This window comes from Bufo gargarizans, chromosome 6 (assembly GCF_014858855.1).
Source record: "Bufo gargarizans isolate SCDJY-AF-19 chromosome 6, ASM1485885v1, whole genome shotgun sequence".
NCBI classification, from domain to species: domain Eukaryota; kingdom Metazoa; phylum Chordata; class Amphibia; order Anura; family Bufonidae; genus Bufo; species Bufo gargarizans.
Window position 1 is genome coordinate 38,334,933 of NC_058085.1, and position 25,130 is coordinate 38,360,062.

Consider the following 25,130-nt stretch of genomic DNA (forward strand, 5'->3'; position numbering starts at 1 on the left):
AGAGGGGTGTGCCCCTGCTTTTGTGTCCTACAAGAGGGAACCTTTAACCCCATAACCATGGCAGTGGTCACGTACTCCTGTTATATTGAGTCCGTGTGCAGAACAATTGACCCCGGCTCATTCAACATCATTTATGCCAGGAACTAGTGTAAATAATGACTGAAAGTTACAGCAGCTGCCATAGATTTCCGTTTGCCAGAGGAGACATAAATGACATACAGTCCCATCAGAACCGGCGAGCATAGCAGTGAAGCAAAGTAGTTCTACTCGTTGTATAGACTCAGAAGGTATTTTTCCTTTCTGTCTCCCCCAGAAGGGAATTGCACTTAAGACGTCTTTACAGTCTGCATTAGTGAGTCAGTGATCTGATGATCCAGGTATAGATCAGTCACGTTCAGGTAATTAGGGAACGCGGAGTTAATATACGGTTACTCGTGCATGTGGTGTGACCCCGGTTCGTTGTTTCCATCCCCTACAATCAGCATTATGAACGGACGTGCGCAGATTGCTGTTCTTAGCGGATCGCCAAGCCTCTCAGTTCCAGGAGGGAAACCCCCAATTAACACTTGCATCTGGTGTTAATTATCGCCGGCACGCCCTATTAACTAGTCCTGTGTGTGGTTTCTCGGTTCCTTCCTAGTTCAGTATAATGGAGCCGGTTTCTCTCGCATCTCCTGTTCTTCTTCGAGGCAGCTGCAGTGAGATCTGTAGACTGGGGCGGGCAGGCGAGGCTGCGCTCCGGGACCTATCACCTCGGTGCAAATAAGCGCCATTCTGGAGACGGAAGTGTCACATTAGAGAGGTTAATTAGGCCTGTGACACTCTGATAGGGAGCATAGGTACCAATCAATGGCTCTTCTTCTCTCGGCCAGACAAATCCAATATGTGCTCGTTCCCAATTAACAAGATTCCATCAGAGGAGAAGAGGAGGCTCGTAACGCGACTTCTTTATCTTAATAGCATCCAGTGTCCGACACCAGCTCTGATTACTTTACGAGAATCAACATCGAACCCAAAGGCGAGACAGTTCTTTCTCGTAGACATACGATGCTCCTCAGAGAAGTCGAGCTTCCCCGTGGATGGATGTAGGGCTGTCAGTCACTTCCAGAGCTAGATGTTCAAGAATATCCGTAGTGTCTGGTAGAGAAATAGGTTGATGGTTGAACAACCACCAAAGGAGCTCACAATGTCTTTGGTGTGTGGAAGGAAACCCATGCAAACACAGGGAGAACATACAAGCTCCATGCAGATGTTGTCCTTGGTCACATTTAAACCCAAGACCCCTGAGCTGCAAGGCACCAGAGCCAACCACTGAGCCACCTGCAACATGGTGCATATTGGCCTTTACAGTCGTTCTGACTGGCTTTACATGACGATGACCTCATTCTGGGAGTTTTCTTTCTTTCGTGGATAAAAGACCTTTCTTAAAGGGGTTGACGAACCTCAAAAGTAAAGTTAATCAGGGGCAGGAAAGTGTGTAAAATAAAAAAGACACTCCTCTAGTCACCGATGCTCCGTTTCAGCACCAAGGCTTTCATCCCTGCTCCGTCTGTTCCACTGTGGAACGCAAGTTTGATGTCACGTGCACAGAACATGGTACCTTATGGTCCACAGGGGAGCAGCGGTGACTACTAGATGAATGTGTTTCTTCTTTTACCAGCCCTAATATAATTTGCTTTTGGGGTCAGACAACCATTTTTAAGGACAAAAAAAACTAATTTGGTCAGCTTTTTTTTCCAGACAATTGTTAGATTCCACTTGAATCTTTTTTGTTCTGGTGGAAATCGTCCATTTTCTCGAGGTGTAATCTAATAAGTTTGGGCACTTTAAAGGGGTATTCCCATCACAATGATCACTATTAAATCTGTTAATGATTTGACAGTGATCATTTTTGTAAATACATTTGATTACCCAATTCCCGCCCTTTTTGAGAAAATAAGTCCCCTCTTACCTGATTGTTGTCTTTCGTCTCCCCTGGTTGCGGCCAACTCTCGCCTGTCGAATCCTGTGGCCGCGCTTCCACAGAAGACTGAAGATTTTCTCCCGGCCGGGCCGCGCAATGTCCTGAACGCGCATGCTCTATAATGACTTCTTCCTGGCCAGTATAGTACAGAGCCGCAAACGCACACGCCTGCTTTGTACTATACAGGCCAGGAATAACTCACCATGGCATATGCGCGGTGGCGTGTGCGTTCAGGACATTGCGTGGCCCGGCCGGGAGAAAATCTTCAGTCTTCTGCGCAAGCGCAGCTCGGCCAGGAGAGGACGTCAATCGGCCCGCCCAGCCAAATCCAGGAAGTGAACGTTGCGCTCGCCGCAGGTAAGTATGAAAACTGCTGATGGGAATACCCCTTTAAGGAGAGGCCTGAATATGAATCCCCTGATATACGTAGTAATAAAGAGCAGCGGCTCTGTTACCACTGCAGAGTACAGGCCTCTGATGATGGCAGCCTGTATTCTGACTATGGAATAGCAGTGGAAGGTGGTCTTAAAGGGGTTGTCTTATCTTAGTGACATATCGGTAGGCTATGCCAACCAGGGTCACATAAGTGGGGACCCGCCCCTATCTCCAGAACGAGACACCTGAAGTGAGCAGAGAGCAGACACGCATGCGCGGACCCCCTCTATTTATTTCTATGGGGGGTGACAGAAATGGGCGAGTGCTGCCTCTGCTATCTCCAGCAGCCCCATAGAAGTGAATGGAGCGGCGGCCATGTTTGCACGGTGCGCTCTTTTTTCCTAGTACTTGATCTGCTATTTTCGGAACTCCCATAGAAAGGACAGCACACCGCTCATGCTCCGTCCTGTTCTGTAGAAAAGTGTAGATCCTGGAGATGGGACCCCCACCTATCCTAGCAATATGGCACCAATGTCTCAGATGAGACAACCCCTTTAAGGATCATACAATAGAGATGTTGCCTGTTGTACGCACGATCAGTTCAGTGTTAGGAATACTATATCCCAGTTCCAAACCCGCGCAGAGAACAACGGCGCCATAGGAGCCATAAAAATGGATGGAAAAGGGCAGATGTGATACATCGCATTGTATATGGTGGTTTTGATGATACAACGTAGCCCTGTATTCGGCCCCAGGCCCCAGCCATCATCAGGGGCAGCAGGCGTCCCGTACTGTAAGACATGTGCAGCCAGCATGGGCATGAATCCTGCTTAATGACGAGCCGGCCTTACTTAACCCTTTGATGTGGCGTTTGCGGTGTAATTAGTGCTTTGTGTGTCTCTTTTATGTCACCAAATTCATGCAGAATGCAGCCCTTTCATTAGGAAGAGGGTGTAATGAGGGCAGCGGAGCTGTGAACACGCGCGGGATGGCAGTGTGTGGCCACGGGATTCAAAGCAGAACCGTGTGCCTTCATATAGTGACATAGGGGGCGATTGAAGCGCGGCCCCCTATACAGGTTCAGGATCAGATACGCCTCTGCAGGCTAATGTGTGTCCCCCGCATCTGCTTCTTGTATAGTCTATGGACGTACCCCCATAGGACGTTTCCCAGAGAGACACATTGGGCTTCAGTTATTAAACCTGGCCCTTAAAGGCGATGTCCAGTTTAGTGATCCCATAACAATAGGCTGAATGTGTCCCGTGGCACAGAACCTAAGGGAAACATGGCAGCAAGTGTTTAGTTTTCCAGCAGTGCCTCCGCAGGTGGAATGAAGTATTACAGTTACTACTGAAATCACAGACAGGCGTTCTGGGTCCCCCAAAGCATGGGATGTTTTGTAACCTCTCGTCCAGGGTCTAGTCAGAAGTCACTCTTGGGGTAAGTGGAAATGGGATTTGAAAACTGGACCCCTTTAAGGGCTTCTGTAGTAAATGAATGGACTTTAGCAACACTTGTGTGCATTTATTGAAAGATGACTTTACCTAGCAGCACATAGTATTTAAGGGTGCACATCTGCCAGTCTTGATCTGACCTCTGATGAGATGATGTTCTAGAGGCCGGGGAGGAAATGGAGTAAAATAGACTGAGAGGCATGTAGTGGAAGTAGTAGGGTTCCCAGCAGCACAAAGTATTTCAGGAGAAGATTGTGCTGATCTTGTGGGAGGTCACAGACTGAGAGTTACAAAGTGGAAGGAGCAGCGTACCCAGCAGCACAGAGTATTTCAGGAGAGGAGTTCACTGATCTTGTGAGAGGTCACAGACAGAGGAACACAGTAGAAGGAGCAGGATCGTCAGCAGCACAGAGTATTTCAGGAGGGGAGTGTGCTGGTCTTACAGAGGTCACAGACTAAGAGTTACAGGGTCCCAGCAGCAGCACAGAGTATTTCAGGAGAGAACCTGTGGGAGGTCATAGACTGAGGTGAACATAGTGGAAGGAGCAGGGTCCTCCCAGCAGCACAGAGTATCTGAGGAGAAAATACCTCTCCAAAACCAGCTTTTGCAGAAGAGCGTCCCCTGTGGAAGATGATTTTTCAGTGCGCATTTAGTTGGTCGTCTCAGAGAAGTTTCCGGTCTTGGTCAGTAATGGGCCTGAGCTCTTCCTGGCTCAGACGAGGAGCGGAGAGCGCCTCACGTACAGATGCAGCAGGTTTTGTTGCCCCTCAGCAGATCCTCTCTTTCTGTGTGAATGAATGTATTCTGAGGACAGACGTGTCCATTGCTGAATAGTGAGGAGATGTCGGTGAGACGTGCCCTACCCAACTATGTCTCAGCCCGAGCGCTCTGCTCTCACATACAGGGGCAATGCTCTGCAGACTGGTGGATCCCGGGAGTTTTTGCTCCTTCAGACGAAGGCCACTTTGCTGGACAATAAGAGGGTGCGAGACTGGAACATGGGCTAAGAATTGCCACGTGGCACTACCCCCCAGTGACGTTACTTTACAAATAAGATACTGCCTTTATTTAAAAAATTTTGCTTGTTGCCCTTGGAAACAGACAACGGCTTAGCTTCAGCATGTTGTCGGACACATGTCCAGGGTGTATGGCGGCACACAGAGACACTTGGGATCCCCCGAGGAGCGAGTATGGCAGTCTAGGGTTCTTGCCGATGCAGGTTGTGTTGCCTCAGTAATATGCAGCGTGCCTACGAGATCAGTGGTCATGCTGTGCCGCCTCCAGCCCTGACGGATGAGCATTTCACAATGGTCGCCCCTCACCTGCCCATAGCTGATCATGAAGTAGGACATGGCTGCCGCCTTTCATCAGGGCCCTTGTTCTCCATGTTTGTGTTACCTCCTCCCTTCACCTCTTCTTCGTGTTGTCAGGTTCAGCCGCCCGCGGTGTGTAGGATTAAGCGGCGTCATTGGGAGGCAATGCAGCGTGCGACCGCCACACTGGGACGTGTTGATGGGACGGGCCTTGCAGTTTATTTTGTCTCTTTGTGTCCCGTGCACCTGTGAAATTTATTGTGCAAACATTTTCCGAGGTGAAATTGTCCTGAAGAATAGTCACGTGACCCCTGACGGTGGCGCCGCGTGAAGCGGTAAGAATCTGGTTTGGCAGCGATCTCGTACGTCACTCACCTCCTCATTGTCTCTTTCACTTGCAGTTTTTCGAGGTGCCGTTTGATTCGAACATGAACAGGACAAAGAGCCGCCCCCTGGTGCGAGGACAGATCAGGTAAGAGGCGAAATACGACGCCCGACGCACTGTGTCATCATTTGCAAACACCATGAGAGAGGCTGGAGCGGAGAGAATAGTTGTGTCCGACACAGTCCTAGAGTCACGGGGTGCTAAGGCCCCATACACATGTATGCTCCGCTGAGTATACATGTGTCCGGAGCGGGGAGACAGCCTCAGTCACATGTTTTCTGGCGGCATCTCCCCGAGGGGAAAAAAGGATCGAGCAGTTGAAATCCAACATCCTCAATCCTATTTGCCACCGATATGTCATCAAGGAAAAGTCAGGATGCCCCCATACACGTTAGATGCTGGCGGAGGACGGCAGCACTTTTTTCACCAGTCCATAGGTAATGAATGGAGGGACACCGCACATACTCAACCAGCCGCTCCATTCATGGATCATGGTGTCCTCCTGATCGGTGGGGGAGGGAGATCAGAGACTATGCACAGAATAGTTTGTATTTTAGGGCAACCCCTTTAAGTAAATTTTTGCAACTAATCCGTCCCCTTATAGGGAGACAGAGCCGCCTGAGTTATTAGGTCCTGACGTCGGGGGTTTATTCTCCGGATCTGGGGGCATTCGGGGCAGGGTACCTGTAGAGAGGGATCAAGCCTTCATGGCGCTGCTGCTGTGAGACTCATATTTCCGTATTTATTGAGACGCACTGGACATTCCCGGCCAATAAAAGCACTCAGACTGGAATTGGCAGCAGGACGGAAAGTTACTGGCAAGTGCAGGCGGAGCGCTGCCATGTATCCTGGGTGGTCGATGCAGCTCGTCGTCGTCCCCATACGTGAATCTGCCGGGGAGGAGGATCAGACACACACGTCCTGCCGGCAGTCTCTTGTCCTCTCTTCTCCACCGCTGTACAGGCCACATGCCTGAAGGACGTTTATAGACTGATCGTCGTATAATGAAAAATTCTGCAACTTTCTAATACACTTTGTGCTAACTTCCTCTTTTTCAAGATCTCTGCATGCTGTCAGACAATGTCAAATTCTGGTTCATATCCAGAAGCTGAAAACCTTCCTGGCCATATTCATTCGACACAGGTGTACGTCTCCTGACTAGGGAGATCCAGCGGACAGCAAGCAGAGATCTTGAACACGGTGGACAAGGAATGGCAGGGATTAAACGTTATTTACCTCCATGCTGTGTACACCGTGTAGCCTGCGGGTTGTTTGTATCGGCCTCATTGTCTGGCAGCCCCTCTCCCCTCACATTAGGGGCTTATTTCTGGGTTCATTATTCTGATGCTCTTCCTCCGGGGATGTGACATAACAATATTAGCAATTAAAAAAACAATCTGGTTATGTTACTGGAGGTATCACAGGAGAGCGTCACCGGGGGTAATTTACATTAAAGCATGCCTGTTACCCGCAGACCCTGGGGCGGTTGATTTTCCATTTGTTTTCGGAGGAGGTGAAGGAGAAAATGGCTGCATGTAGCATTACTGCTGCTCCTCCGGGCTACGGCTTGCATACATGCTGAATGCTTCATTGACGCCGACTGTTAATTACAAGGATGGTTATTAGAAGGACCAAGGCAGCTCCTAGCTCCTGCCACCTTCTGTATGGAGGCTGCACGTCTCCTGCATTGTGGGAGATGGTAAATGGGGGTGAACTTGAAAAAAATCAGCTCACCTGCCCCATCCTTGACACAAAGAGTAGTTGTCTGCATCACATCTAGACCCAATTCTCCAGCTCCTCACATGTCTGGACCCAACTCTCCTACTCCTCGAAGTCTGGACCCAACTCTCCTGCTCCTTCTATCATACCCTATTGTCCTGCTCCTCACTGTCTGAACCCAACTGTCCTACTCCTCTATGTCTGAACCCAACTGTCCTGCTTCTCCATGTCTGGACATCACTCTTCTGCTCTTCCCATGTCTAGACTCAGCTGTCCTGCTCTTCCCATGTCTAGAATCAGCTGTCCTGCTTTTCCCATGTCTAGACTCAGCTGTCCTGCTCTTCCCATGTCTAGACTCGGCTGTCCTGCTCGTCCCATGTCTAGACTCGGCTGTCCTGCTCTTCCCATGTCTAGACTCAGCTGTCCTGCTCTTCCCATGTTTAGACTCAGCTGTCCTGCTCTTCCCATGTCTGGTTCCAACTCATATGCTCCTTCAACTGTCTGGAAGTGACTCTCCTGTCCCTCACAAGTATGGACCATTCTCTTCTTCTCCTTGAAATCTAGACCTGACACTTTTGCATGTCTGGATTGACTCTCCTGCTCCTCCATGTCTGGACCCAAATCTCCTGTTAATACCATGTCTGGATCCAACTCTCCTGTTAATCCCATGTCTGGATCCAACTCTCCTGCTCCGCCATGTCTGGATCCAACTCTCCTGCTCCGCCATGTCTGGATCCAACTCTCTTGCTCCACCATGGATCAGCCTCCCAGCCAGTGGATGACAATTCTGGCAGTGGGCCTTCAACATTCAGCTTCCCATTTACTTGCAGTTGGATTGAACTTGTGTTGTAAATGCACAGAGTTCCCAGACCACCCACCATACACTTACAGCAAGCTATCCCAAAGCGGAAAAACTGGAATTCGTCTTTCGTTTTTGCAGATTTTCATTTTTCCCTCCTCAGAAATCAGATAATTGGAGTCACCCTCCTGAGGGTCAGGCATGTTTACTTGGGATCACGACACAGGCAAGGTCAGCTCTCCCCCTCCATTGTGTAATGACCTATCAACCTATCATCTCACTTGTCGACAGGTCAGGAAAAGTTCCACAAGTTCCATCCTGCGATGGCTGTGACAAAGATTGGCTGCGGCATCGTAAGACTGATCCTTTTAACGGACTTGGATCCTATTGAAAATCTGTCACAAACATAAATGGGGGCTCGTACTTTGCAATACACAACGGGGGGAGGGGGCAAAGAATGAACAAGGGGTCCCCTGAAAAATTACATAGTAGAATGATCACTCTGTACACATCCAGGGCTTCCCCTTTGCTCATCCGGATCCTCCTGGTTCGTGAATGCTGTTCTGGAATTACACTGATATTGATGTCTCCACGTTGCGTTCTCCTGCGACGTGACGGGTCAAAAGTGTTTTAAACTTCAGCGACTCATTTCTGCGGACTGAAAACTAAGAATAAATGCCCTGTTCTCCTAGCGAAATATATATTTCTGACAGGTCACCTTTCACTCGCTCTGTATTGAAGTTGGCTAAAGATTATACAAGTAGAAATGCAGCGAGGGGGGAGAGCTGCCGGGGTATAAAATCAGAGCCGCATCTATATATTTTCTTGGTGACACGCTGTATACCTAAAAGAGCGGGGGCTTGCGTGCTTCGAAATGTCAAGGCTTTCCAAGGTGGCAGCGGCGGCATCGCCAGGCAGTCAGGTTGCTGCAGGGGTCTGTTCTACACATTAAAGCGAGGTGCACCTACAAAGCACCCAGAGGCTCACAATACAGCCGGGAACATCGTGGAGGCTCGAGGTTCTTAGTGCCTCATGCCTCAATGCTGTCACTACCATCTATTTTGCTGCATCTCGCCCTGAGGTCCCAGTTCTCTTCTGCTGTGGTTCCCACTATTGCTTTGCTCTCCACCAGTTAAACTTTTTTGCACCGTCCATTGTGAGAGATTTAACTCATTGTATGCAGGTAATAAATCTAGGGGCGCACCACCCTGACATCAGCAGGCAGTGCAGATGGACAGGATACAATGACAGAGTCATGCTAGATTTCAGCTAAAAGCTTCTCCATCTGCTTGCAAGGAGGGGCAGGAGCAGGACCATGAACGGTATGAGGATCCCCAATGTGTTCTATCTATAGGGGGTAAGGATGATGAGGCCAAATACCAGCACTGACCCTCTCGTCTTATATAGGCCATCACGTCTGCAGGCATAGGGGTGAAATAAAGGGGGGCACCGCCCAAACTCCATGACCCTGTTATATCTGACCTGGCATACATGATATTAGACCAGTGATCTGTAATCCAGCAGCACAGGTGATTTTATACTACTACTGTTCTCATCCTCCACCTGTCAGGATGACTGGGTAGGATGATGCCCGGGGTGAGCGGCACGTTGTGCCCTCATTTCAATGTTCTGTTCAGCTCTGTCTGGAGCAGATGTTTGTCACCGCCAAGGAGGTGATAGATGACAGTGCAGAGTCAGAGGTGTTAGCGGGAGCAGCTTCATCATGTGTATCAGGAACATACAGGCTGCTAATATGCCGTCTGCTACCTTGCAGACACTTAAAGGGGTTGTCTAGAATACAAGCCACCGCATAAATGGGCTCATTACAGGGAACAGCTTTGCTAGGCTTCCCTGTGATCAGTGAGGAAAATGCTGAGCAAGTTCATATTCGACTGTATGTGAAGGACTATAAATGTAGAGTAGAGGGGTCTCATTACTAAGTACAGATACTGTAAGTATGAAAGAAAGCTGCATGCAATAAACATTACTGAATACCTTATGGAAGTCTAACCAGGTTCTGAAACCGCTCTTCTATTTTTATTCAACTAATAAAATAATTATATATACAAGAATATAACTACTATTATACTGCTCCTATGTACAAGAATATAACTACTATAATACTGCCTCCTATGTACAAGAATATAACTACTATTATACTGCTCCTATGTACAAGAACATAACTACTATAATACTGCCTCCTATGTACAAGAATATAACTACTATAATACTGCTCCTATGTACAAGAATATAACTACTATAATACTGCATCCTATGTACAAGAATATAACTACTATAATACTGCTCCTATGTACAAGAACATAACTACTATAATACTGCTTCCCATGTACAAGATTATAACTACTATAATACTGCCTCCTATGTACAAGAATATAACTACTATAATACTGCCTCCTATGTGCAAGAATATACAGACGTGGACAAAATTGTTGGTACCCTTTGGTCAATGAAAGAAAAAGTCACAATGGTCACAGAAATAACTTTAATCTGACAAAAGTAATAATAAATTAAAATTCTATAAATGTTAACCAATGAAAGTCAGACATTGTTTTTCAACCATGCTTCAACAGAATTATGTAAAAAAATAAACTCATGAAACAGGCATGGACAAAAATGATGGTACCCCTAGAAAACACAGAACATAATGTGACCAAAGGGACATGTTAATTCAAGGTGTGTCCACTAATTAGCATCACAGGTGTCTACAACCTTGTAATCAGCCATTGGGCCTATATATATGGCTCCAGGTAATCACTGTGTTGTTTGGTGATATGGTGTGTACCACACTCGACATGGACCAGAGGAAGCAAAGGAAAGAGCTGTCTCAAGAGATCAGAAAGAAAATTATAGACAAGCATGTTAAAGGTAAAGGCTATAAGACCATCTCCAAGCAACTAGATGTTCCTGTGAGTACAGTTGCACATATTATTCATAAGTTTAAGATCCATGGGACTGTAGCCAACCTCCCTGGACGTGGCCGCAGGAGGAAAATTGATGACAAATCTAAGAGACGGATAATCCGAATGGTAACAAAAGAGCCTAGAAAGACTTCTAAAGAGATTCAAGGTGAACTTCATGCTCAAGGAACATCAGTGTCAGATCGCACCATCCGTCGTTGTTTGAGCCAAAGTGGACTACATGGGAGACGACCAAGGAGGACACCATTGTTGAAAACGAATCATAAAAAAGCAAGACTGGAATATGCCAAACTACATGTTGACAAGCCACAAAGCTTCTGGGAGAATGTCCTGTGGACAGATGAGACAAAAATCGAAGTTTTTGCCAAGGCACATCAGCTGTATGTTCACAGACGAAAAAATGAAGCATATCAAGAAAAGAACACTGTCCCTACTGTGAAACATGGAGGAGGCTCTGTTATGTTCTGGGGCTGCTTTGCTGCGTCTGGCACAGGGTGTCTTGAATCTGTGCAGGGTACAATGAAATCTCAAGACTATCAAGGAATTCTAGAGAGAAATGTACTAGCCAGTGTCAGAAAGCTTGGTCTCAGTCGCAGGTCATGGGTCTTGCAACAGGACAATGACCCAAAACACACCGCTAAAAACACCCAAGAATGGCTAAGAGGAAAAAATTGGACTATTCTAAAGTGGCCTTCTATGAGCCCTGACCTCAATCCTATTGAGCATCTTTGGAAGGAGCTGAAACATGCAGTCTGGAAAAGGCACCCTTCAAACCGGACACAACTGGAGCAGTTTGCTCATGAGGAGTGGGCCAAAATACCTGCTGAGAGGTGCAGATGTCTCATTGACAGTTACAGGAAGCGTTTGATTGCAGTGATTGCCTCAAAAGGTTGCGCAACAAAATATTAAGTTAGGGGTACCATCATTTTTGTCCATGCCTGTTTCATGAGTTTATTTTTTTACATAATTCTGTTGAAGCATGGTTGAAAAACAATGTCTGACTTTCATTGGTTAACATTTATAGAATTTTAATTTATTATTACTTTTGTCAGATTAAAGTTATTTCTGTGACCATTGTGACTTTTTCTTTCATTGACCAAAGGGTACCAACAATTTTGTCCACGTCTGTAACTACTATAATACTGCTCCTATGTACAAGAACATAACTACTATAATACTGCATCCTATGTACAAGAATATAACTACTATAATACTGCTCCTATGTACAAGAACATAACTACTATAATACTGCTCCTATCTACAAGAATATAACTACTATAATACTGCCTCCTATGTACAAGAATATAACTACTATAATACTGCCTCCTATGTACAAGAATATAACTACTATAATACTGCCTCCTATGTACAAGAATAGAACTACTATAATACCGCTCCTATGTACAATAATATAGCTACTATAATACTGCCTCCTATGTACAAGAATATAACTACTATAATACTGCTCCCTATGTACAAGAATATAACTACTATAATACTGCCTCCTATGTACAAGAACATAACTACTATAATACTGCCTCCTAAGTACAAGAATATATCTACTATAATACTGCCTCCTATGTACAAGAATATAACTACTATAATACTGCCTCCTATGTACAAGAATATAACTACTATAATACTGCCCCCTATGTACAAGAATATAACTACTATAATACTGCTCCTATGTACAAGAATATAACTACTATAATACTGCCTCCTATGTACAAGAATATAACTACTATAATACTGCCCCCTATGTACAAGAATATAACTACTATAATACTGCTCCTATGTACAAGAATATAACTACTGTAATACTGCTCCTATGTACAAGAATATAACTACTAATAGTGCATTATTCAGTATGTCACCTTTATAAAAGAATCACAGGATACATGCATGTACAGTAGAGCCTTCTCATTGAGGCCTTTCCCCCCCACCCCCTCCCCTTAACCCGAGTTGCAGAATCACAGTTTTCCCCTACTCCACCACCCTAGATTGGGCATAGGCCTTCGCCTTACCTACATTGAGTATGACTGCACCTGCCAGACCAATTATGGAAAGGTAACTCTTTCATAGCATTATCTGACTTATATTTAGCTATAATAAAGATTTCTGCCTTCTTTGCACAAAATGCTCTTACTGTAAGTGCACTTTACATGACCTAGATTGATTGTACAGAAGAATTGCTTATCTGTATACATGATGTATAACATTTGATGTATGCTTCAATGTTCACTATATTATACTCACATGTAATTCCTGTGCAAATGTGGTAAGGAGTTGGATCATTTGCTTAAATGCTATCATTGATCAATAAAAAATAAATTTGACAAAGAATATAACTACTATAATACTGCTCCTATGTACAAGAATATAACTACTATAATACTGCTCCTATGTACAAGAATATAACTACTATAATACTGCTCCTATGTACAAGAATATAACTACTATAATACTGCCCCCTATATACAAGAATATAACTACTATAATACTGCTCCTATATACAAGAATATAACTACTATAACACTGTTCCTATGTACAAGAATATAACTACTATAATACTGCTCCTATGTACAAGAATATAATACTATATACTGCTCCTATGTACAAGAATGTAACTACTATAATACTGCTCCTATGTACAAGAATATAACTACTATAATACTGATCCTATGTACAAGAATATAACTACTATAATACTGTTCTTATGTACAAGAATATAACTACTATAATACTGCTCCTATGGTACACGCATATAACTACTATAATACTGCCCCTAGGTACAAGAATATAACTACTATAATACTGCTCCTATGTACAGAATTACTAATCCTATGTACAAGAATATAACTATAATACTGCTCCTATGTACAAGAATATAACTACTATAATACTGCTCCTATGTACAAGAATATAACTACTATAATACTGCTCCTATGTACAAGAATATAACTACTATAATACTGCCTATGTACAAGAATATAACTACTATAATACTGCTCCTATGTACAAGAATATAACTACTATAATACTGCTCCTATGTACAAGAATATAACTACTAATACTGCTCCTATGTACAAGAATATAACTACTATAATACTGCTCCTATGTACAAGAATATAACTACTATAATACTGCCTATGTACAAGAATATAACTACTATAATACTGCTCCTATGTACAAGAATATAACTACTATAATACTGCTCCTATGTACAAGAATATAACTACTATAATACTGCTCCTATGTACAAGAATATAACTACTATAATACTGCTCCTATGTACAAGAATATAACTACTATAATACTGCTCCTATGTACATAACTACTATAATACTGCCTCTATGTACAAGAATATAACTACTATAATACTGCCTCCTATGTACAAGAATATAACTACTATAATACTGCATCCTATGTACAAGAATATAACTACTATAATACTGCCTCCTATGTAGAAGAATATAACTACTATAATACTGCTCCTATGTACAAGAATATAACTACTATAATACTGCCTCTATGTACAAGAAGTATAACTACTAATACTGCTCCTATGTACAAGAATATAACTACTATAATACTGCCTCTATGTACAAGAATATAACTACTATAATACTGCTCCTATGTACAAGAATATAACTACTATAATACTGCCTCCTATGTACAAGAATATAACTACTATAATACTGCTCCTATGTACAAGAATATAACTACTATAATACTGCCTCCTATGTACAAGAATATAACTACTATAATACTGCCTCTATGTACAAGAATATAACTACTATAATACTGCCTCCTATGTACAAGAATATAACTACTATAATACTGCCTCCTATGTACAAGAATATAACTACTATAATACTGCTCCTATGTACAAGAATATACTACTATAATACTGCCCTATGTACAAGAATATAACTACTATAATACTGCCTCATATGTACAAGAATATAACTACTATAAACTGCTCATATGTACAAGAATATAACTACTATAATACTGCTCCATATGTACAAGAATATAACTACTATAATACTGCTCCTATGTACAAGAATATACTACTATAATACTGCTCCTATGTACAAGAATATAACTACTATAATACTGCTCCTATGTACAAGAATATAACTACTATAATACTGCCTCCTATGTACAAGAATAGCACTACTAGTAATACTGCCTCCTATGTACAAGAATATAACTACTATAAGTACTGCCTCCTATGTACAAGAATATCACTACTGTAATACTGCTCTTATGTACAAGAATATAACTACTATAATACTGCCTCCTATGTACAAGAATATAACTACTATAATACTGCTCCTATGTACAAGAATCTAACTACTATAATACTGCCTTCTATGTACAAGAATATAACTACTATAATACTGCCTCCTATGTACAAGAATATAACTACTATAATACTGCCTCCTATGTACAAGAATATAACTACTATAATACTGCTCCTATGTACAAGAATCTAACTACTATAATACTGCCTTCTATGTACAAGAATATAACTACTATAATACTGCTCCTATGTACAAGAATCTAACTACTATAATACTGCCTTCTATGTACAAGAATATAACTACTATAATACTGCCTCCTATGTACAAGAATATCACTACTGTAATACTGCCTCCTATGTACAAGAATATCACTACTGTAATACTGCCCTCTACGTATAAAAACTTAACTAGTTATCTTTTTCAGGGTGTCTGTTCCATTGAGCGGTAGATAATTTGGTGAATTCATGGATTGGTTCTGTTTCCTGTTTTATAGGTTATTTCAGGTTTTTAGGATACTTTTATGTAGGAAATTTTCTCAGTGAAATTTGATTATTGGGGTTTGTGACTTATCTTGAAGGATAAGTTGGGGGTCAGTAGGAAGTTACTGCTGGGTGTGTGGTGAGGAGACACTGATGTCCACTTTCGGGTGCCCTCTGCTTAGCAGTGATCTGGGTGTACTTCTGCTCTACCAATCCTTAGGAGTGGAGATCTTCTCCTAATCATCCATCCAGTCTATACAGAGACCCTTAACTAGCCGCCCTGTGACCCCCTGGTGGACAGCTCTGACCTCGGCCAGTGACACATGGCTGCTGGGTTTGTAAACAGGGTGGTGGCAGCAGTGGTCAGAGATGTATTACTGCGCTGACGGGGAGCAGAGCTGATGATCACTCACTGCTGACGGCTAATGATCTAGGTAATTGAGACATGGCACCTGGAGCCTGGGGGGGGGGGGGGGGGGCAGTTTTTATTTCATTTTTTAAATAGTTTTAAGTTTGGTATCTAAATATAAGCCAATGATAACACTAGTGTGCAGGTGACAGGTCTGATATACCGTAGCTACATCTCCTGTACTGAGGAGCGGATGTCTGCAGCCGCTGGGGAGTTGTATAATAACCAGAGTTCGGGAAAGAGTTTCTAATTGTCGTTTTACTTACCTAGAAACAGCGCCACCCTGTCATGTGGGCTATGTCCAGTATTGCACATAGCAGTGAGACTGAGCGCAATATGGAACAGAGCTGGAGGTGTTCCTAGAAAATGGGCTGATGAGCTAGCCATTAAAGGGTATTTGTAAACCCCAGTGACCCCCTTTAATTTTCCAGGCTGTGGTAGATAACGCCAGCGGCAGTTTGACTAGTTGTTGACTATAGCGCTGTGTATGAGAAGCATTTGACCCACAATGGAGGAATAAAGGAGACATGACAATACAGATTGTCTATTCACTGCAGTAAGTGGCCACTCGGGTTACACGGCAGCCGTAGATGTTCTCATGGCTTTCATCTTCACTTCTGAAGTGCGCAGGTAAGTTATGTCACCAGGGCTGGACCTCCACCTCATCTTACTAAAGAAATATCAGGAACTGTACTATTATAAGAGAGAAGGCTCCCGATCCTGGCACCTGATTTATATAATGCCCTGTTGGAGGCTCTCCACACCTGAGTGTACAGGCCTCCATACACATTAGACTATTGACGGCCCAACCCGCTTCGTATATATGAGGAGCTCCCGACTCTCCACCGACAGATGCTGTTTTCTGGATAGAGTAGGATTAGGCATGTTGAATTTCAACACCTGATCCTCTTTGTTTCTCATAAACATAGAATTATTCTGGTTGCCCTTGGAAACAGACAACAGTTTAGCCCCCCCCCCCCCCCCCCTGTCAGACATGTGACTTCACTGCTGAATTCTAACCATCATAACTCTCAGTTTAGAGTAGATCACGGTGGAGGACGACTCGTGTAACTTATTCCCGGAGAAGTAAAGGGTTTCTAGAGTTACTACATGTTTAGATTTGGATTCATTTAGAATTGTTTTATAAGTGGAGTTCTCCTTTAAGGGCCCCACTTGTTCTGCAGTCATTTCTGCTACATGATGTGTGGCAGATGCTAACGTTCTCAGGATCACTCCTGTTGGATCCTGTTAGATGTTCCAGCAGGTTCCATAAGATGACTTTTGAATGGTCGTATTGGGAGTGTGTGGACAGGGTCATGTCAGTGGTTGTCCCCATAGATCAGTATTGGGGGGACACCACCATCATCTGATCATCCAGAGACCTTGGACTTTACAGGATCACTAGAACATGCCCCGTCCATCCTCTATCTGGGTGTCCGGAGCAGTAGAAATCCTGCCATTACCTGGTGATAGATGTCCAAGGTTTAATGAAGCTGTTAAGGTGATAAGACGGGAATCATCATCTTGTCCGGATGATATAAGAGCGGTGATGGTGGAATTAGTGCTGATAACATCTCCTCATTGCTTGTAAACTTTGTGATTTTTTTATATTAGTCTCGACCTGAGCGGTGGACACAGCTTCTCGTTTGGTAGGAGCTCCGCCAGACGCCGCAATTTCTCTAGTAATTAGATATTATACATATCGACCCTGAGACTCACAAAGCCATCTCTAATTAAAATGGAAATTGAACTGAACGCAGTTGTTTATCATTTTTGGGCCCCCCTTCCATCGCTGTTCAACACCCAGCTATACATAAGACTAATAAAGCTTCATCAGATCACTTCTGCGGTAACTTCATTAAATGGCGGCGCCAATAACAAGATACACTGCAGGAGAATTTCATTTCGAAAGGCAATAAGAGCAGAAGTTGAGCTCAATAATGTGATTCGTGATGCGGGAAACGTCCTGTCATTTTCTTTAGAACTTTATGACGTACTATGTTGGCGCAACAACGAGGATGATGAGTGTTATGTATGACTGAAATGTGGAGGACTACGTTCTGCGTACAGATGTTCCAGAGGAGCTGAGTTATTTTATTGGCCTACCATAAAATGCCATTCGAATGGTAGTATTGGTGGCCTCATAGGTCAGTAATGAGGGGACATCATGACCATCTGATCAGTCAGAGACCATGCCTTGGACTGGATCACTAGAATATGCCCCATCCCATCCATTAACTGTTCCCTGAATGAGAAGATGGCACAAAATAGTCAAATATTACCCATGAGGTCTAGATACTGGCCGGAGGACCTCTTGGATGGTAGACTGTTCTGTGCCATTCAGGTTGTGCATTAGAGTTATGGTTGACCACTTCCTACCATATCTTGATTCCTGCCCGGTTGTTGGGTTGTGCTTTCTATGGCCCACTCATCTCCTAAGATGTTACCATAGATGTGATGGATCTTCTACATGACATGCCTTATGGTTAACGTTCATCAGTGACATCATTCATATGATGTAATCAATAGAGCAGATCTCTGTTATATTTCCTCACGCCATTCTAGATTACCTTAGCTGTACATTTTTTAGATGTATAGTAATTTGCCCGTGCCGTGCCCTCAGAGGTGACCAGCGTGATTGCCAAACTGCGAGGCGAGAGCCCAATGCAATTGCTGTAGAAATCCGTCAGACTGACGCGAATGGAGTAACATTTCATCTGTGCGGAGAGCAGGTGTTACATTAAAGGTGCCTCAGAGCCCGGGGCCAACTCCTTACGTTACAGGTCACAGTTCATATGAGCAGCCAGCTCCGAGACTTCACATCCGATAAGACTCCTCCATTGCTGAGAACAACCTGTGAGTGGGGGGTCAGGTGGTAGAAATCTCTGACACAGATTTGTGTGAAATTCTGGGAACGTTTCTCGAGGTCTTCGATGAGTCCATGGCTGTTTGTAGGTGAAAGCTGCATGTATCGGGCGTTTTCGTTGGTAACGGAAACACTCATTTCTTACTATAAAGGTCGTGACCATTTCTTAGACTGAATTGCCACAGTATATGAGGATGCCAAAGTCGCGGAGGAGAACACCATTAACTGCCATGAGAACGCCTTGCAAATGATAGCACCGAAACATAGTACGACACTAGTGACGGACACCATATTCAAGCCCATGCATCAGATTGGTCCATATTTGGGTGTACGCCTATTCTTGGCGCAGAATGCATGTATGACAGCCATGAGGTGGGCTAACCTTATACCAAACATACAATGCCACAACATGCACCAGCTTGCAGTTTGCTCCAGATTATACAGTTTGGTTGCACATGATTGATGAATACAGTATGGCTGATTACGTATAGGGAGTAATAACGTGAGCGGGGTCCCGTAGTCTGGAGTAGATCTGTGCCCAGCCTCAGAAGCGTTGTATTACTGAGCAAGATGATGGTTTATTTGTTCTGAGGATTATAATGGATTGTGGAAATCCCATGTCCTTGTCTCCTGTGACGTATGGTGGAGGGCGCGTGCTCCTTACATAGGATCCTGTATGTTCTCTGCAGGTACATGTGGGGCTGATGTCTCCTAGTATCCGTGACTCTCGTACATGGAGGTACGGTGGAGGGCACTAGCTCCTTACATAGAATCCTGTATGTTCTCTGCAGTTACATGCTGGGCCGATGTCTCCTGGTCTCCGTGACTCTCGTACATGGAAGTACAGTGGAGGGTGCTCGCTCCTTACATAGGATCTCATGTGTCCCTTGCTGTTACATGCAGGGTCGATGCCTCCTAGTCCCTGTGACTCTCATACATGGAGGTACGGTGGAGGGCACTTGCTTTTTACATAGGATCCCATGTGTCCCTTGCTATTACATGCGGGGCCGATGCCTCCTATTCCCCATGACTCTCATACATGGAGGTACGGTGGAGGGCACTTGCTTCTTACATAGGATCCCATGTGTCCCTTGCTATTACATGCGGGGCCGATGCCTCCTAGTCTCCGTGACTCTCATACATGGAGGTATGGTGGAGGGCGTTCGCTCCTTACAAAAGATTTGCAGGGTCAGTTGTAGCAGGGGGTGAATCTTTGTATTATTATCCTCATGTATGTATAATGTCTCCGTCTCTCCACAGCCCTCTCATCGCTGTCTCCTTCGCTGCTGCCTGCGCTATTCCTGGGATCGCCTTGTTAACCCTTGCGGTGAACCCGCTGACCGGAGCGCTTGGTGCATTCAACATCTTCCTTTACACCTGCTGTTATACCCCAATGAAGAGGCTCAGCATTGCCAATACCTGGGTGGGTTCTGTGGTGGGCGCTATCCCACCCATCATGGGCTGGACAGCAGCGACTGGCAGCCTGGACGCTGGTGAGTGATGTCATAATGCAGACTGAGGGTTGATGATGTCACTGACCATTGATGATTGGGCACCCGCTGCTTGGCTCAGTCTGTCATTTTCCATTTATTGATATTGACCCTTGTTCTGCCACATGAAATCCTGTACGTGAGGAGGTACCGGGGGGATATGCCTATTTCCTGCTGGGGAGAACCTCTGCCCCCAAGAGAAGAACCTAAGTCTATCATCTGACAACCAGGCAGCACTTCAGATCTACACATAACGTTGGACCAGGTTCATGTGTACTTTGCTTTATAGAGTATGAGACAACTACATCTTCAAATCTCTCATTGAGTACAGAAGTAGTCTCTTACATGTGACATTGCCACTGTTGTAAAACTACAACTCCCAGCATGTCCAGACAGCCTATGGGCTGTCTCCAGCTCTAACTACTGGGAGTTATAGTTTTGCAGCAGCTGGAGAGCCGCAGAAACCTGTCAATACTAAAAGCCCAAAATGATCCTCCACAATGACCCCAGCAGGAGCGCGGACTCTTCCCCGGTCAGCCATGGCCTCCAGAATCTCCTAGTAATCACCATTACTGCTCACCCGCAGTAATTCCCCAAGCCCCTCCTGCAGCGGCGCTTCCCGGGGGGCTAATTGTGCAGATACTAATTTCATAAGAAAAGCTTTAATTGTATAGACCAACAGCCGGGGACCAACCTCATAATAAACATACATAAGTGGCCCTTAACACAATGCACGTATTCACCGGCCCCCCTCCTGTATATATCCAACATGTGTCACGTCTTCCGTGACTCTGTATACGAGACTCCTCTCATCATCCTCTAGACTGTACAGATCGGGGCTCTCAGGCACCTCCTCTCTTAATCAGTGGGCATTGTGTACCCCGTCCCCTCGTCTGACCTTCTGTCAATAGCTCAATCAGACACAGCGGGTAAGTGCGGCTCTTCACATAATAGAGGACAGGCAAACGGCTTCTGAGAGAAGAGAGAAGCTCCTCATATTCTGTGTATGGAAACCAGGGCTGAGTAGTGTAGATCACACATGCCCGAGTGTGTCCTAGCGTGTTGTGTGACCTCCAGAGCAGGAGATATTGGGACCCCGACACCTGTACTATAGGTAGATAAATGCCCCATAAAGGAAAGACTAATCTCTCTGGTCACTGGGAGAGACGGGGTGGTTCTGGTAGCATTATGTAATATATGGTATGAGAGTACCTATGAGGTGCCACCATGGATTGCTCCCCGCACCTGCTTTCCCCAGCGTGAATGATGAGTGCTAAACACAATCATTTAGGCCAGGGTCACATCTGCATTGGAGGCTTCATTGTCACCTTCTACCGTTTCTTCTTCTCGCGTTCATTTCACTGGAAGGTGACGGCCCGTGTCCCAATGACCAGAGATGTCGGGTATCCAGACTTGAAGAACTGCAAAGTGGTCTTCTTAAAGGGCTTGTCTCATCTCTGACTTTGATAGGATACCATCAGAGTCAGCTAGGTGCAGGTCCTACCCCTGAGATCCACACCGGGCTCCTCAAAGTGCCATGAAAGTTCCAAAAATAGCTAAGTGAGGCTGTTTTGGGGACTCCCATAGTGATGAAGGGTGTCCGTGCGGGACCCACACCTATCTGACAGTGATGGCATATTCTAGGGATATTTGTATTGTAGTGCCCACTGGTCACGACTGCCCTTTACCTTTTCTGCACCCCACAGGAACATGTGCCTCCCACGCTCGGTCACATCCATCTCTCCCCCACCTCTCCCGGTGACACTTTAAAACATTAAGCTGTCACTCTCAGGCAGCGCCTCATAGCTGTCACCCCTCTTCTAAACACTGACGTGATGCCGGGGACCCGCAGTGGAAGGGCCCTTCCTGTGGGGTCACTTTGATTTGTTTAGGTATCAAAGAAACAAACATCCTCGGCTGAATGAATGATGGAGCCTCCCGTCGTACCATTTATTTTCTCTGCTCCTCGCCCGGCCCCGTGTTTACTCGCAGCAACGTTCGAGGCCTCTTCTACAGACTGTTTAAATAACATGTTCTGAGCGCCGAGCCCTCGGGCTGGGACTGTATTCATTAGGCTCGCAGTCTGAAGTCCCCGTGTAAAATTAATTGTGTTGCCGGCTGGAAGAAGAGATCTATTGTTCTGGTAATGGCCATTTCCATACATCGTAAGCAGTCGGTTTTATGGGAGTTTTATAAGGCTCATGGTGGCCGTATAAGACCTGATACAATATCAGGAGAGCCATAATCTGCAGGAGAGGAGGGGGGCATTACATATTCATTGCAGTGAATTTATATGAAGCAGCAGATCCCCAGGACCACAGACGCTAGAACCATTATCACATTTTGACCCCCTCCAGGTTATTGACTATGTTCTTTGTGTTGCAGGAGCCCTCTTGATGGGTGCCATCCTCTACTCCTGGCAGTTCCCTCACTTCAATGCCTTGAGCTGGAACCTCCGTGAAGACTACTCCAGAGGAGGGTATCGGATGATGTCTGTCACGCATCCGGACATGTGCCGCCGCGTGGCCCTGCGCCACTGCCTGGGGCTCATAGGACTATCCACTTTAGCCCCTGCCTTGGACGTCACCACATGGAACTTCCCCATCATCTCCCTTCCGGTCAACTTGTACATCTCCTACCTAGGCTACAGGTTCTACCGGGACGCAGACCGTAACAGTGCCAGGAAGCTGTTCTTCTGCAGCCTCTGGCATCTGCCCACTCTTCTGCTACTTATGTTGACCTGCAAAAAGTCTGTAGTGGGGAAGAAAGAGCCATCAGAGGTCATCCAAAACCCAAGCTGAGAATTGAGGTTCCCAGAAGGAGCTGTGATCAGGCATTACTGTAAAACGATTACCAAGAGACAAATCTTCTCCGGTGTCCACAACAAATCAAACTGTGTTGATGGGGATGCCAATTTTACTTCCTAAATCAGAGATTACTGAGAAGGGCCACCATTATAAGACACTCAGTGAAATTTAGTGAACCCTTCAGCCGTCCACTGGGAACAACACTTTCCATCTTCTCCTGAGATCCTCACGCATCGTCTACGAGAAACTCTTCAGAATTTGAATCATTGCAAGAAATTTTGAGAGCGAGAAAACCAGACACAATCCCACAAGGTGCCATCAACATGACTCCCTCACAGTGTTCTTCTCATTGCTGGATGTCCACTTCATTAGACTGTATTTATTGCTCTGTACACGTCATGACCAGGAGAAGATGACCTCTTCATGTTGCTCTCTAGATCCCACAAGGTGACATCCACCTGACTTCCTCACAGTGTTCTTCTCATTGCTGGATGTCCACTTCATTAGACCTTATTCATCGCTCTGTACACCTCACGACCAGGAGAAGATGACCTCTTCATGTTGCTTTATAGATCTAATTTATTTTTCACTCTGTGGTGATGACATAGGACGCCGGTCACACTACCGTGTGACATATTGCAAGCAGACAAGAGCCGCACTCCATTCAGAATATCTTGCTGCATCATCCACGGTTTAGTTTTTATACTTTAGGGTGGATTTGTTACTTTACGCCACGGACAAATCCGTCACCAGATCTGCAGTGCCACGGATTTCACCAACGGATTTTTTTGTGGCGTAAAATTGTAAATCCACATTTAAGGTTTTATAAACCCGAGTTCTGACTGTCCCATAAATGACAAGTTGCTGCCATATACCTCATATAGGTAAACATTCAAGCTAGTAGTTAGTGGAACTCCCCTTTTACTGATGACATCATCATTTAGATATATTTAGGGCTCATTCAGACGGCCGTATGTTGCTTTCCGCATCTCATCCGCAATTTTGTGGATTTGATGCGGGCCTGTTCACTTCTATGGGGCCCCAAATGAAGTGGACAGCACACTTCCATTCCACGGTCCCCCAAATCAAATAAAACATGTCCTATACTTGTCAGTGAAAATTGGGACGTGGTGCCACTGAAGTCTATGGGTCCACAAAAATGCGGAACGCAATCATTTTTTTTTTTTTATGGACATGCTGAACTGACTCCAAAAAAACGAAACCGCATTTTTGCGGACTGCAAAAAATATATACGGCTGTCTGAGCCCCCAGGGAAATAAAAGGGGGTTGTCCAGTGATGGATGCTCAGCCTCACTGATCGCATTCCGGTGCTTACCACCAGGTCCCTGCTGGTCTCTGTTTTCTGCCCTGGTCTTGACACCCAGGAAGTACTTGGAGATGCCTGCAGTGAACAGCTGAGCAGGGGTCTGCGGGCTATCCTGTGTGGTGAGACTGGTCCAGGAAGCAAAGAGCAACGGGGATCTGGTAAACGGGTGTGAATATCCCTTCTTATATTCTAAAGACAATCCCCCTGGACAACCCCTTTAAATGATGCAAGGATGGGTGATGCCGCAGGATGTTCTACCATCTAGTATCTGGTGCGAACATCCAGTCAGCCGCCATTATTTTCCGTTCTGAACCTGCCTTACGTATACAGTGACTCGGCCTATGGGGCTCTGTACTTGAACACAATCTCAGATACTGTAATGTAAGATATCGCTCTGTTCTGGACATTTTTGCTTTTGATTATTAAAAAAATATATAAAACTCTTCCGGTTTTGCGGCTTTTTATTTCCTCCACGTGGGTCCTGCAGACCTACA

At 44.9% G+C, this 25,130-nt stretch overlaps 1 protein-coding gene across 1 annotated transcript in view; it reads left to right on the plus strand.

Moving 5' to 3' along the window:
* The window catches only part of LOC122940586 (protoheme IX farnesyltransferase, mitochondrial), an 87,245-nt gene extending 62,165 nt beyond the window's left edge, over nt 1-25,080 (plus strand). The window contains exons 5-7 of the mRNA XM_044297221.1: nt 5,508-5,578; nt 20,273-20,505; nt 22,888-25,080. Of these exons, the coding sequence (XP_044153156.1) occupies nt 5,508-5,578; nt 20,273-20,505; nt 22,888-23,303 (720 nt within the window). The 3' untranslated portion in view covers nt 23,304-25,080. The remainder of the gene's footprint in view (nt 1-5,507; nt 5,579-20,272; nt 20,506-22,887) is intronic.
* The last annotated feature ends 50 nt before the right edge of the window (nt 25,081-25,130 follow it).